At 36.9% G+C, this 15,386-nt stretch overlaps 1 protein-coding gene across 2 annotated transcripts in view; it reads left to right on the plus strand.

The window, feature by feature from the left end:
* The window catches only part of A1CF (APOBEC1 complementation factor), a 55,108-nt gene extending 42,881 nt beyond the window's left edge, over positions 1–12,227 (plus strand). The window contains exons 8-11 of one of the 2 annotated variants that reach the window (XM_049855708.1): positions 1,486–1,691; positions 5,488–5,624; positions 6,329–6,480; positions 12,076–12,227. In XM_049855708.1, the coding sequence (XP_049711665.1) occupies positions 1,486–1,691; positions 5,488–5,624; positions 6,329–6,480; positions 12,076–12,227 (647 nt within the window). The remainder of the gene's footprint in view (positions 1–1,485; positions 1,692–5,487; positions 5,625–6,328; positions 6,481–12,075) is intronic. The other variant, XM_049855709.1, reaches the window with a different exon arrangement.
* The last annotated feature ends 3,159 nt before the right edge of the window (positions 12,228–15,386 follow it).

The following is a 15,386-nucleotide window of genomic DNA, read 5'->3' on the forward strand; positions in this document are numbered from 1 at the left end:
GTCCTGGCTTCCAAATATGATACCAATCTGGGCAATTCAACAAAGAAACTGTGTATTTAAATCTGTTCTTGGATTTGACATAGAATCAAAGGGGTACCCCCCAGATTACTGTGGAAACACTTGTCTTACTGTGTTCTGCCATTTTTAGAACAATTAAATTGACCATCGTAGGGGCTCTACTATTCCATTCTGACTCATAGCCATCCTATAGGACATGAGTCGGGGGGCTGACTCAATCGCAACTAACAAAAACAATTTGAATTATTGGTTTTTTCTTTCCTTTAAGTAGATAAATTAGCCAATCAGCATAACGTAATTTGAGGAGATGCTGGCCATTGAGTACTATTTTCCATCATAGAGGCTTTCATTTTTTTAAATTACCAAAAAAAAAAAAAGAGCCACCCCATAGGATTTCCAAGGCTGTAAATCTTTATGGAAGCAGATCACCACATTTTTCTCCTTTGGAGCAGCTGGTGGGTTCAAACCACCGACCTTTCAGTTAACAAGTGAGCACTTAACCACTGCACCACCAGAGCTCCTTTAAAAGTTTTGTAATCATATTACAATTACCTTTCCCAGAATTGTACTGATAAAGAAATTATCAGAATTTCCTTCAGAATAACCTGTTTATATAAAGACAAATTATGTCACTAAACCATTATTGATTTATAATCTAAAATCACGTCCTTAAAGGATCCATACATTAAATATAAGTTGTCAACCAGTTGTAATGTATATAAAAAAATAAACTCCACTGCAAGGGAAAAAGATATATATCTTTCTTATAACAAGAAAAGAATCAATGAATGATATTCATGAATGGAGGGTAATCAATCTAATTTTTCTTATCTCTTTATGTTACCAGTAGGAAATCAAATTAGTAGTGCGACAAAACAAAAATCAAAAGGAATCTATGCATGAAACTCAATGGAAATTTAAGCCTCATATTGACAGACCATAAGAGAGGGAATGATGAACTAAAAAACATGCTTTCTAAATGTTGGTTTCCAGTAGATCATTGGGGGGTGGGATTAGTGGAAAAGCTGGAATTCATTTCTTATTTGCTGGTCAGTGACAGTCTTTAAGCAAGACTGATTTCAATACACTTGGTCGTATTACATTGGGATGTTTTAATAAACACCTTCTCAACATTTATTTAGACTATAGCAAAACATCAACAAAAGGCTAAGTGAAGACAAAAATTGCAAAATTTTTCTCTGTACCAAAAAATTTTAGTTGCTTGTGTATTTAGCAATAGATTTGATGGTATTGCTTTCTGCACAGATGGTGTTAAAAAAAAATAAAGAAAAAAGATACCTGTAGTAAACCCTACTTTATGTTGAGTTTCATTATGTAGAATCCTAGAGTTTTCTACCCACCTTCAGGACAATAATTAATGTGACTGGGGCTAACTTTTCCATTACAGTGAGATTCAGGGTGATTTTCTGGTGGTTTGATTCAGTTTAATCGTTCTTACATTCCTAGAAATTTACATGAATGTACCTGTAGGGGCTGCGGGAGTGAGAGGACTGGGCGGTCGTGGCTATTTGGCATACACAGGCCTGGGTCGTGGATACCAGGTCAAAGGAGACAAGAGAGAAGATAAACTCTATGACCTTTTGCCTGGGATGGAGCTCACCCCAATGAATCCTGTCACTCTAAAACCCCAAGGAATTAAACTTGCTCCCCAGGTACGTAATATATTCCAAAGATAGTTTTCTTTAAATTGAGCGAATGACCATCATTAACCTTTCATTAAATGGCTTTATTTGGTCCCTACTTGAGCTATTTGGGAAACCCTGGCAGCGTAGTGGTTAGGAGCTGCAGCTGCTAACCAAAAGGTCAGCAGTTCAAATCTATCAGGTGCTCCTTGGGAACTCTATAGGGCAGTTCTACTCTGTCCTACAGGGTTGCTATGGGTAGGAATCGACTCAATGGTAATGTGTTTTTGTTTTTGTTTTTTTGGTCTGGGCTATTTGAGGGCAATGGTGGTTCAGTGGTAGAATTCTGCCTTCCATGTGGGAGACCCAGGCCTAGTGCCTTGGCCAATGAATATCAAGGGCAGCCACCACTGCTCTGTCAGTAAAGGTTTGCATGTTGCTGAATGGATTTCAGCAGAGCTTCCAGATTAAGACAGATTAGTAAAAAAAGGCCTGGGGATATTCCTTAAAAATCAGCCAATAAAAACTCTATGGATCACAATGAGGTCACCATGAATCAGGGGCTGACTCAATGACAGCTAACAACAGCAACTTGGATTATTGGTTTTTTTCTTTCCTTTAAGTAGATAAATTAGCCAATTGATATAATGTAATTTGAGGAGATGCTGGCCATTGAGTGCCATTTTTTCATTATAGAGGCTTTTGTTTTTTAAATTATAGAAAAAGAAAGGGTCTATAATGAAAAATGGCACTCAGTGGCCAGCATTCCTTCAAATTATATTATGGTGATTGGCTAATTTATTTGCTTAAAGGAAAAAAAAAAAAAAAAAAAAACCAATAATCGAAGTTGTCGTTAGCTGCCATTGAGTCAGCCCCTGCCTGACTCATGGTAACCCCATGCACGACAGGATAGGACGATTGCGATCCATAGAGTTCAAAACCTTAAATAATCTGTTGAAATGCAAAGAAACTGGGAATTTTTCAGAATTAACAACCAATACCTTAAATGAATATAAAATGAGGCAAAGACTCCACTTCAGAATAAATGCCTATTGCTTGTGAGCAAAATTACTTGGCAAATGAAGGGTATTCATAACAGGAAACCCTGAATAGACCATTTAGGACTCTCTTTTGGAAACACTATGTTTATTTTAAGAAAACTATCATGGTATGTAGGTGAATATCTAACTATGAGATGTCATCAGTCATATCAAATTAAGTTTTCTACAATGGTTACATTTGGGCAGTGGCATTATGGTGAATTTTTATTGCTTTCATTTCACAGTTTTAAGTTTCCATGTTTCTATATTTTCATTGTTGGAAATTTAAAAGTTATAAGAGTTGTTCCAGTACAGAAACTGAATAAGAGGGTTAAAAATAAAGCAGATCTATGTTAGCCCTGTGGTTCCTGTGCTTATGCAGTACATGCTGGCCTCTCTGAAATACCCTTTGGCTGAATGATCTATATCAGGCTGTTCATAGTTACAGTCTGTATACCCTGAAACAAGCTTCCCTACTCCCACCCCAGTGGTAAGAGCCTCAGATTTATGGAAGTGGTCCTTATGACTGCAATCAAGTAGAGAACTTGGTTTTTTAAAAGCTCATTTTGTGTATTCCCCTATGGAATTAATGGCTTTCTCATACCCCAAAACTAGTTCTTCTGCCTACTAAGATTTCTGCTAACCCTATCCAGGTAATTTGAAAAAAAAAAAAAAGATGCCTGTGAGAGCAGTAAATTCAGTAATAATTTGTTCGAAAAACATTTTGGGGTATTTATTATGCACAAAGTATTCTGTTAAATGCTAGGAATGTAAATGCAAACATAATATAATCCATGCCATCAAAAATATCGTATGGCAATCCAGTGGGAGATACTGACGCACAAACAGGGCATTATAATGAAATATGGTAAGTGCAAGGAAAGAGCTTCACTCAGGGAACACAAAAGCTAGTTATCCAGCCCCTCTTGGGTTAAAACCCAAAATAAAGAACCTAACTAAAGTACTGAGATACCTAGAAATTTTTTAAGAAAAATTTTTATGGGTACCATATTTTTATGCAAATAATACACACCTATATTTGTTTTTTTTTTTTTTTTATATTTGTTTGCCAACTGCGCCATCTCCCCCACCCCAGGCATTTTCATAAGTGCACTATGCTAACTTTTTTACAGCAACATGTAAAAAAAATTGACATAGTGGCACTTACGAAAATACTTCGTGGGGGTGGAGGGTATGGTTGTAAAACAAATGTAGAAGGCACACATTGTTTGCATAAAAATATGGTAATCATAAATTCTGTGTAAGAATTCTGAGAGCTGTTATACACAGCATGAGTAAAGATCTCTGCTTTTTATTTTAAACCTAGGCTATAAATGGGTCATGCTTTACATTAATGTTTATACTGATATATAAGCAACTATCCCTATAAGTCAATACGAGTGCTTGAATTAATTCGTCTCTGAATTTCTACAGCTCTGACTTAGAAATTGATGACTGTGTCACTCCCAACCAATAGATGGAGCCTTAACAACTCCATAGCAGAGATAGGAAATTCCAACAGGAAGAGCAGAGGGACTGAGTACGGCCCTGCAAAGACAATAGTTGGGGGTGGTACTCTCCTTTAGCATGTGTTTACACACCAGGCGTACATAGACAGGCAGCCTATCTGCTGGCTGAAACTAATTTACTATTGCCCAAGAACCTCAGGGGATGCTTTGAAGTTGCTACAAATTTAAGAGTATTAAAAAGAAATGTTAACAGAGAAAATAAGAGTAATTTGCAAAGTTAATAAACTACAAAATGTCATATGATTGCAGTTAGATTAGTATTAAAACAAATGAGATAAGAAGCTAAATATAGACACAACCTGGGCCATTGTTCTAGCCCACAAAGTAATTTTCTTGCACTTATGCCCTCTATTGGAAACCCTGGTGGCGTAGTGGTGGTTAAGTGCTACGGCCGCTAACCAAAAAGTCAGTGGTTCAAATCCACCAGGCACTCCTTGGAAACTCTATAGGGCAGTTCTACTCTGTCCTGTAGGGTCGCTATGAGTCAGAATCGACTCGACGGCAGTGGGTTATGTGCCCCGTTTTGCAGTTTACTGAATCAAATGACTAATGGAAGGATCGGAGCTTGTGGGCCACCAGAAATGATTCAGGATGAGGAAGATTATAGGCCTTTGGAAAAATTCAGTTTAGGGAAATGACAGAAAAAAAAAAAATACAAGAAGGTGATAAAAATTAGATAATTATACAAATAGCCAGAAGTGGTATCTTGCCAATCTAATAAAGACTTTGTAACTGTCAACACCCATCTATTAATGCTCATCAATAAATACTAACCCCTTAAACTTTTTAAGTTTTTTTATGAAAATATAATGTGAAAAACATATGAATAGATGACAGGAGACTAGGAATATATTCTTAGTTTGTCATCTCTGAACAATAATAAACAGAGGGAATTGAGGTCGTGATGAATAAATCCAGCCACATTATGCTACAGCATCAATTTTTTGTTAGTAAAATAAATATATCAAACAGAAATCATAAAATTAAGCTCTGGTTAAAGAGTTACAGCTAATGGACTGAACAAAAAACATATTAGAATAAATGGTGTGAAAATGATTTTTATGAATTAATAGATATAACATTTTCAATGGAGTTCATCTTAAATTTTACGAATCATTAAACTGTGGCATTTTATCTTTTTATATTGGCTTAAACTCTAGTTAAAGACTGGTTTTTAAAACCCCAAAACTAGAGAAATAATGCAAATGTGACATTTGAAGAGGGAATCTTTTTTTTTTTTTTTTTAAACTCTTGTAGATATTAGAAGAAATTTGTCAGAAAAATAATTGGGGACAACCGGTATACCAGCTGCACACTGCCATTGGACAAGACCAAAGACAACTATTTTTATACAAAATCACCATTCCTGCTCTGGCCAGCCAGAATCCTGCAATGTGCGTAACTTATCCAAATTTCTAATCATTTAGATTTGAGAATAAGAGTTGCTTGTAAATGAGTGTGCAGTCATTTCAATACTCAAGTGAATACTCACGTCTGCTACCTAGGCATTTTATTTAAACACAAATGTTGGGACATGTAGTTGGGATGTCTGTGCCACCTATGAGGATGGCATCCAAGAGCCCCCAAAATTTCACACAGACAGTGAAAACTGTGTAGGAGCAGTAATCAAACAATGGAAAACTGCAGGTAAGATAAAATGGGAAAGGAATGAAAACTACAGCCTATTTTCTTATCTGGCAGTATTTAGATTGAACCATATGAAAGTGCCATTTTTACACGTAATAAAACCATGTCCCATCATATGAATTTTAGACCAAATGTGAATATCACCTTCTGAATTTTACCCCAAGGCTGCATTTCTATATATTTCAGGAAAGACTGTGCTCACATATACCTTGGATAAGTCATATAATGTGATACAAGTATGCCCAGAAACATTATCAGTCATCAGTGTTCTAGGTCAAGTCACAAATATACCTACGTGCATGTCTATTTAGAAGCTTTAATAGCAAAGAAACCGAAAAATACCTACATAAAATTCCATCATCCGGTCATCTTAAAGAGCTAGCCATGCCTTAGGTTTTCACCTGGCTCAGCAGCACAAGTATAAGATGCCTATCCTGACTATGCTTTTCAGCCACCCTTTCACACCTCCAAAGCTAAGTGCCTATGTGGATGAAGCAAAGACATATGCCGCCGAGCACACCCTGCAGACCCTGGGTATCCCCACTGAAGGAGCCGAAACTCCAGCAGCTGCTGCTGTTGCTGCTTCTGCCACTGCTTTTCCAGGTATGGAAAAAATTGCCAGAAATGGCACCCTGGAGAGGTGTTTGGGAAATGCTACATTGGAACCACAATCTCAGAATTATTTTTGAACTCCACTTACAATAATTCCAACTTGTACCTTCTGTAACCAAAAAGTTGACAGAGTGAACCATTAAAGCCTGAAGCAAGAGAATTGTCCTGGACAGCAGGAGTGGGTTCCAGTCTCAGCTCAGCTTTTAAGCAGCTGTGCGATCTTGGGCAAGTCAATATCTTTGAGTCTGGTTTGTTTTATTTTTTTAACTTTAGGTGAGAGAATTCTGAACAACCTATTCATAGCTGATACTTACTTGAGCTCTTACTATGTGCTAGGTACTCACCTAAATACATAGCTTGCTTTATATTCTCTCAGGGCTAGGTTCTGTCATAATGCCAGTTCCACAGATGAAAAAACTGAGTATAGGAAAGATTAAGTAACTTACCCAAGGTCAATCAGCTTTTAAGCAAATGGGCTCTCTCCCCAGTTCTAGTCTTCGATTCTACATTTACTACTTTGCTTCCTGAAAGAAATGTGTAGATCACATTTTTCTTCAATTGTTTTAAGCCATGAGGGAAAGAGAACAGATACAGAGAGAGCTTTTCAATATGCGAATAATCAGGCCCCAATGTATCTGTTCTATAATTTTAGTTTGGGGTATATGCTGATTGCTTACAGTAAAGTATATCTGTAGATAACCATGCCTTCAGGGGTCACACTGAAAAGCCTTTTCCCATTTATTATATACCCATAATAAATGCTAATAACTAAAAGTGAATCCACTGGAGAGAAAAAGGTACTATTTCAGTAAATGCTACAACATATACAATTTTACAACGACAGTAAAAACAACCAAAAATATGTGTGTGGCTACGTAGGTAGACACGGGTGTGTCTATGTGTACAGGAAGGCATATACAGGAAATGCATGGGCATGCATAGTTGTATCTGTAGGCATATATGTATGTTTGTATGTACAGCATATAAAATGTTCATATGTATAGCGTATATATTCACATATATAGCAAACCACACAAGGGGCACAGTTACAGAGGCTGCCTACACATATCCAAACAACTCATGGGATTGGTTTACTGGGTCAAAAGGCTTGACACTATAGTCTTGGGGGACAACTTAGTCAATTGGCATAACATAGTTCACAAAGATTATGTTGTACATCTGAGTTTGCTGAGCAGCGTATGGGATCTTAAATGCTTGTAAGCAGCCACCTAAGATACAACTATTGGTCTCTACTCATATAGAACAAAAGAAAATGAAGGAAATCAAAGGCTCAAAGAAGAAACTAGTCCACGGGACTAATAGCCCATACGAACCACATCTTCTAACCTGAAACCAGAAAAACTAGATAGTGCTCAGCTACCACTACTGACCATTCTAACCAGGGACACCATAGAAAGTTCCGGAAAGAATGGGAGAAAAATATAGAACAAAACTCAAATTCCTAAAACAGGCCAAACCTACAGGGCTGATAGGGACTAGAGGAATCTCCGAGACTATCGCCCTAAGATACCCATTGAACTTAAATTGAAGCTATTGCTGCAGGTCACCTTTCAGCCAAATAATGATTTGCTTATAAAATAAACAGTATAACCCATGAGTAATGTGTTCCCTTAAACAATCAACTATATGAGACCAAACAGTCAACAGTTACCCAAAAGCAAAGATGAGAAGGCAAGGAGGGGAAGGGAAGCTAGTTAGATGGAAACAGAATGGAAATAATGAGACTGCTGACACATTGAAAAAATGTAACCAGTAACACAGAACAACTTGTTAAAAAAAGTAAATAAAAATTGCTAAAGGGGAACTCAATTTACTGTGTAAACTTTTACCTAAAACACAATATTTTTAAAAAATGAATCCACTAGAAATTAAAGGGAATTAGGCAGTAAACCTATTTCGGAATTTTTCTTGGAGGTTAAAGTGATCTTTTCTTTTTTTTTTTTTAGTAATATATATTTTTTTAATTTGTCATTTTTTTACATATATATTTTTTTAATTTGTCATTCTGACATCATTATGTCAGCATGCTACCGATAAGCCCAAATTAGTGAGGTCTGACTAGACTAGAAATATGACGTTTCTATCAATTGGTTAATTCATGTATTGGTTATGTGTAGGCGTGAGAATTTCTGTATTCCTCAGTCACCAAACCAGAGCTCGCTCTCATTTTCTTTTATTTCTGAAAAGTTGCAAATACATCCTCCATTCCAGCAAATGAGAGTGAAACATGGCTTGCAACGAGTTCGTTCCGATTTGAAACACTGCTGAGAATTTGCATTTCCACCCCAAATACACTGAATCAAAATCTATAGTTTAACAAGATCCCCAGGTGACCCTTATGTATAATAAATATTTGAGAACCATTGTTTTAATTATTCTCAGAACTGATCCCTAACCAACAGCATTAGCGTCACCTGGGAACTTGTTAGAAATGCAAATTCTCTGCAGGGATTTGAACTGGAATGAGCCAGCTGGAAACCCTGGTGTGAAATTAACCATGCATGTGAATGTAAATGTTTTCACCCTAAGAACATGGTGAAGACCTGTGGCGAGTCGCTGAAAATTTACCAAGGTAACAGTTGACACTGCAGAGGACAAGGTCCTCCCTCAGTGGTGCTGGGACCATCAGCCCCTGTGCTTGCTTTCCATATTATAGAGTGTTCACATGTCTGTCCTTCAGGGACTTGTGGCAGGGTTTCTCAATCTTGGAGGATGTTGACTCCCTGTGTTGGAGAAAGCTGCACTCTAAAGAAGCCTAACTCATGTATATAAAAATAAATGAGCCACCGTCAGTAGGTTTATGAAGTTTACTTTCACACTGGAAAGGATTTTTATCCTCACTTCTATTTGCTCCTGAAAGAAGTTAAAACTATTTAGGGCAGGAGAGTTGTCTGGGGAATGACTAAGAATTTCAGAGCCAGTGTTATAACTTAACTGTGGAGTCAAGCAAAGATAATAGTCTCCAAGGGAAGAATCTGTTTAAAACATAAATACACTTGCTCTTAAGAAATTAGCCAAACTGCAAAGAAAATTCAAAATCCCCAAAAATAAAATCTGTGAGACACACACACACACCTTATTTACTTTAGAAATATTGTTTCCAAAAGTATGAAAGTAATTGTTAATACATTTCTCATATCTTTGGAAAATGTACCAAACTTCACTAGCATATTAGTCAGCATTACTGCCCCAAGTGAAGGAGCCAAGGAGTGGATTCATTTAAAAAAAAAAAAAAGTCAAGCCAGCTTCCTGCCACTACTTCCTGAGAAGCCACCAGGAAAAAAAAAATGTGCCTAGGGTTGGGCAGACTTCCACAGCACGTAAACCAAAAGGACATTATTAATCAGTTTGTCTCTGTTCATTGCTTAATTATACTCCCCCTTTTTCTTGTTATCTTTCACAATTTTTGGGTAGTCTCAGAAATATCCAAGATTTGGTCTAACACATTTACAGGAAAACAATTGTTTCTAGGTAATAGCTATTACACCCTCTTCTTTACGAGTGAATGTTAGTTGAATTGGCAAAAGTCGTGTGATACATATATTTAAAAAAAAAAAAAAAAGTAGCTGCTGAAGCTGCTGCTTATGTACAACCAAACACCTCATGGGACTTAGGTCCTTGGTCCTTCGGAGGTTTAGGGTCATGGTTTCATGGAACATTCCAGTTAACTGGGCTAATAACGTGTTTGGTACTTCTGTTCTGCCTCCTAGTTGGTTGCATAGTGCCTGGGGTCTTAAAAAAGCTTGCAAGCCACCATCCAAGGCACAACAATTGGTCTCTATTCACCTGGAGCAACAGAGGGAGGAGGGCGGTCAAGAATAGGAGGAGGATATGGAATGTGTGGCTAACTGCCTCCATGAAAAACTGCCTCCCTTAGCATGAGACCAGAAGAACTGGATGGTGCCTGGCTACCATTACTGAACATTTTGATCAAAGATTCCATAGAAAAATCCTGAGCAAAAGAGGGAAAATGCAGAAAAGAATTTCAAACTCCCGTGAATTATAGACTTTCTGGAGTCATGGAGGGTAGATGAACCTCTAAAACTATTGCTCTAAGATAATCTGAAACCAAAGGTATCCCTGAAGTCATCTTAAAACTGAGCAATAGTTTAGCTTAACAAGTAAAAAGGTCTGCCTTGAGCATTATGCTCTTTTAAGAACTATCTATATGGGATGAAACTGACAACAGCAACTAAAAAGATTAGACACTGCCTTAGAGGGCAGTGATTTTATGTTAGTAAGCAAGGACAGCTCAGAAAAGGAGGATGAGAATGGTTACACAACTCGAAAAATGTAATCAATGTCACTAAATTGTACATATTGAAACTTGAATTATGCTTTGCTGTGTATGTTCTCAACAACAACAAGATAAATAAAATTTAGAGGGAAAAAGAGTAAATGTTAATTAGCTACACATAATACTAAAATGAAAGCACACAGATGTTTTCTTTGCCCCTCAAATCCTTTGGTTTTTGGAGGATGAGGACCAGCATCAACACTTCCTGATACACCAAAGATAGGCTTGATGTTGGGGCAAGAGGAAGATGCTTTTGCCATTGATGGATAGATCTATATATGGACAAGTTAGTTATTTGCTTTTATGTTATACACAAACTTCACAGTATTTTCCCTACTGGTCTACCCAGTCTCTACAGATTCTTCTTTGGTTAAGGCAATGACTTTTAAAGTTTTGAAAGTATCATTTAGTCAGGACTGGCAGTGTAGCAGAACCAGATCCATAATACCTCTCCCCGTACCCTACCACCCCCTCAATCCACTACCCTCATTTATAGATTGAGACCCTATGAAAAAGCCCTAAACCTAGAACTTTGATCAACTGAGGATCTTGTTAAGTTTCTGTTTCATGTACCCTGTCTTAGTTATCTAAAAAAAAACTAGTGCTGCTATAATAGATATACCACAAGTGGGTGGGCTTTAACAAACAAGTTTATTTTCTCACAGTTTAGGAGGCTAGAAGTCCAAATTCAAAGTGCTGGCTCTAGGGGAAGACTTTCTCTGTCAGCTGTGGAGGAAGGTCCTTGTCTCTTCTGAGCTTCTGCTCCTGGGTGATCTTCATGTGGCTTGGCATCTCTCTTCCCCCATCTCTGCTTCCTATCTTGCACGTTTATCCTCTTTTATATCTCAAAAAGATGAACTCAAGATACATTTTACACTAATCCTGCCTTATTAACATAAAGACAATCCAATCCCAAATGGGATTATTACCACAGACATGGAGGTTAGGATTTACAACACGTATTTTGGGGGGACACAATTCAATCCACAATAGAACTCATCCTCAATGTTTCTAATTATGTATGAGGTGAGTCTGACACAGGTAACCTGACTCCAATTTATAGAACCTTGTCCTAGGACTTTCGAATGCCATTTTAAAAATCACTAAGTCTAGACATTGTTTCCCCTGAGTGCACCTTTTTTGAAATGTACATTTTAACCTTTGGCTTTAAGCAATATGTTAAACTTTCATATTGATCAAAGAAGATTAAGTCAAAAGAGAGCCAGTTCGAGTCCTTTCATGAGGTTTTTCTCTGTCTCCTTCCCCAGGATATGCTGTCCCTAGTGCAGCTGCACCCCTGTCTGCAGCCCAGCTCAAGCAAGCAGTGACCCTTGGACAAGACTTAACAGCATATACGACTTATGAGGTCTACCCCACTTTTGCAGTAACTGCCCGAGGGGATGGATATGGAGCCTTCTGAAGATATCTTTCCTTTAAGACATGCAAAACTCTATATGAAAGAAATATCCCTCTAAGTCAGTCCCATATGATCATAAGTAATGCCTTTTCTGAAGTAATGCCTTTCCTGAAACCATATTGCTTATACTAATTGCAGAATCATGGTATGAGAATATTATTCCTAAATCAAATCAAATCAAATCAAATGGTTAAGGAGCCTCTTGTCTAGCACAGGAAGCTAAAGAGCCATTTCCCCAACAATTTGTTCTTCCAAGGTTCTTAGGTGTCCTGGGAATATGTTTACAAATTCTGACAGAATAGAGAGAGCTTTTAGTCAGCAAAGGGTTGGGGCTGAGCATCCCTGGGCAGTCAGTCTAAGGATAGTCAAGTAAACTCTAGTGTCTTAACCCTTGGCTCACAGTGATTTTTGTGATACACAAAGTCACAAAGAAGCAAAGTGAAGGAAGTATGGACGTTTTTCAAAACATGTTCACCATTGGCCACTCTGTGGAGCCTGGTTGCTGACCTGAGTTCTTGAAAGGCTGTCAAAGATTTTATGGGTCCATCATCACTTCAGTTTGAACATTAAATCCAGTCAATTTATTATAGGTCAGGATCTCATTGTCCTCTGCAACCCCTGGGGACTTGCCCCAAAAACTGATGTGATGTGTTGTAGATATGGTTAAAACAAATCCTATTGTTTCTTAAACTCATTAGCACACACATATTTTTCTCTAGAACTCCCACCCTTCCCAGTGGTATCCATCACACAATTATTCCAATTTGAAATGACTTACAATCATTTTTTAAAATTTAGACTTGTCCACATTGATTTATTTTCATCCCAGTCTCATTTTGCCCAACCCATTATCGTAAAATATTGCTGTTGTTAGTTGCCATCAGGTCAGCTGTGTATAACAGAACAAGGTGAGGCCTGGTCCTCTCCATCTTCATGATTGTTAGTATGTATGAGTCCACTGTGGTGGCCGTTGTGTCAATCCATCTCACTGAGGGTTTCCTCATTATTTTCCTTGGCCCTCCACTTTACCAAACTTGGGGGAAAAGTAAAAACAAATCTGCAGAATATCATATATTTTTTCCCATTCAACAAATTGACTAAAAAGTCATTTCAAACAAAAAGACAAGTGAACATTTATTCTTATTTCTTTGATCTTTTGGCAGTACCTGGAACATCATTCAGCATTCAGAGGCAGCTATATTGAGTTTAGCCTTGAACTGTTGAACCCACTTTTAAATATTAAATCTACCAAGAAATTCTCTACCTTCCCTTCCTTTTACTTTAAGTATTAGACAGCTTTGCCATATCTACATTCTTTTGTCTTGAAGCTGTCACAGAAAACTTACGTTCATCACTACTGATATGAACCTGATTCTTCAGATACTAGGAGTGTTATTTACCAAAATAATACTCCTAGAGTTTTAGATCTCTTCTCTAGGAACATCTGATAGGGGCTGGGGTACAAACACTGGGCTGGAGGTGTATAGGAGGCATGACTTTCTTACCATACTTGTGAATGGTTGCTTTTTGTTCAAAACAGAAATAATCTCAATTCAAACACCAGATATCTAGTATTACCACTCTAGTCTCATTAGTGGTTTATGACACACAGTACTAGAATTTCCATTAAAAAAAATCTCTTGGCCCTTATATAAATTCTACAGAACTAAAAGAAAAACAGAAACACATAAGGTACCGAAAAAGTTGTCAAATCCTGAGTGGAATTCTGTGACCCAAAATCAGGCCAGATTCCAATCTAAATGAGGTGAATTCCAGTAACAACAAAAAGTCGCTATAGCTCTTCAGTTCTGTTAACTTCAATCAGGTATCAAAGGCTTGGAAGCTACAGCTGAAATACTGAAAGGCGCTGTGCTTTCCACTTAACATTTTGCTTCTCATGTTCCATAGGGCAGTGATTCCCGACCATGGCTGCAAATCAGAAACACCTGGGAACTTTTAAAAATGCCATGGCTGCACCTCAGACCAATTACATCAGGATGTCAAGACATTCTGGTGGGAGCCTGGCATCAGTATTTTTTAAAGATCCCTAGATGATTGCAATGTGCAAGTAAGTTTGGGAACTGCTGTACTCTGTAGATTTACTCTATCCTTAATTTTTTTCTTTTACTTTTGTTAGATAGAAAAAAAAAAAATTTTTTTTTTTTTACATTTTTCTAAGTTAAAACAAATGGCCAAGTCACTTTTTTAATAAATATATCTCATAAAAAGTATGAATTTGAATATAATTCATACTGGCTTCAAACTGATTCTTGGGCCAAACTAACTCTAAAAAATGAGAAAGTGAAAAATTCTCCCTTAAGCAGTTCCTAGGTGCAAATTAACACCCAGAGACCTGATTTTATGTTTTATGTTCCTTAAACGTCTGAAAATAAATAGAAAAGGGGCATCTGCAATCAAATCAATGAAAAACAGAACTCCAGGCAGTTTTAAACTTAATCAAAATAAAAAGATGATTAATTAATACAGGAATCTTCTTATGAGAACAGTTATTCAGGGTTAGGTCATTGTCACTTTTTAGAAGTGTTAAGAACAGGGACCTAAACTTAGGACAATACCAAAGTGTCAAGAAAATTACCACTAGAATGCCATTTCATTGTGGAAAAAATGCAAGTATTCGTGACATTTATTTCCTTAGGACTAATTTTATTCAAGTGGGTAGAACTGATTTTGTTTTTTTGATGAAATTTTACTTCAGTCTAGTAATTTCCAGAGTACTTTGAATTCCATTAGAACACATTCCTAGAAAGTGTCCATGAGCCTACCAAACCATATGTTTGTATTTATCTTCCTCACCTTAAGTAATGTAGAGCACATCCTGCTGTGATGAGCTTAAAACAGTTAGGAAAAGGAAGTTGTTTGTTTTTTAATCAAGCCTAGAACTGAAGGTTTACTTTGCATAAAGTTTATATTTTTGGATTTTCAGCACCTATCATATCTTGTTGCTTCACTATCCATTTTTTATGCTATTTCTTACTTTACTGCTTTGTAATACTTCATAGAAAAAAAATCTTTAGTCAACTAACTAAATGATAATAACAAAATACCCAAACCAGTTATTTAGAAACATCTAGTAGATTTTTTTCTTTTTTTTAGAAAATGAGTTTTTAAATTTTAGTGATTAATAGCTTATTGAGAATTAAA

This window comes from Elephas maximus, chromosome 16 (assembly GCF_024166365.1).
Source record: "Elephas maximus indicus isolate mEleMax1 chromosome 16, mEleMax1 primary haplotype, whole genome shotgun sequence".
NCBI lineage: Eukaryota > Metazoa > Chordata > Mammalia > Proboscidea > Elephantidae > Elephas > Elephas maximus.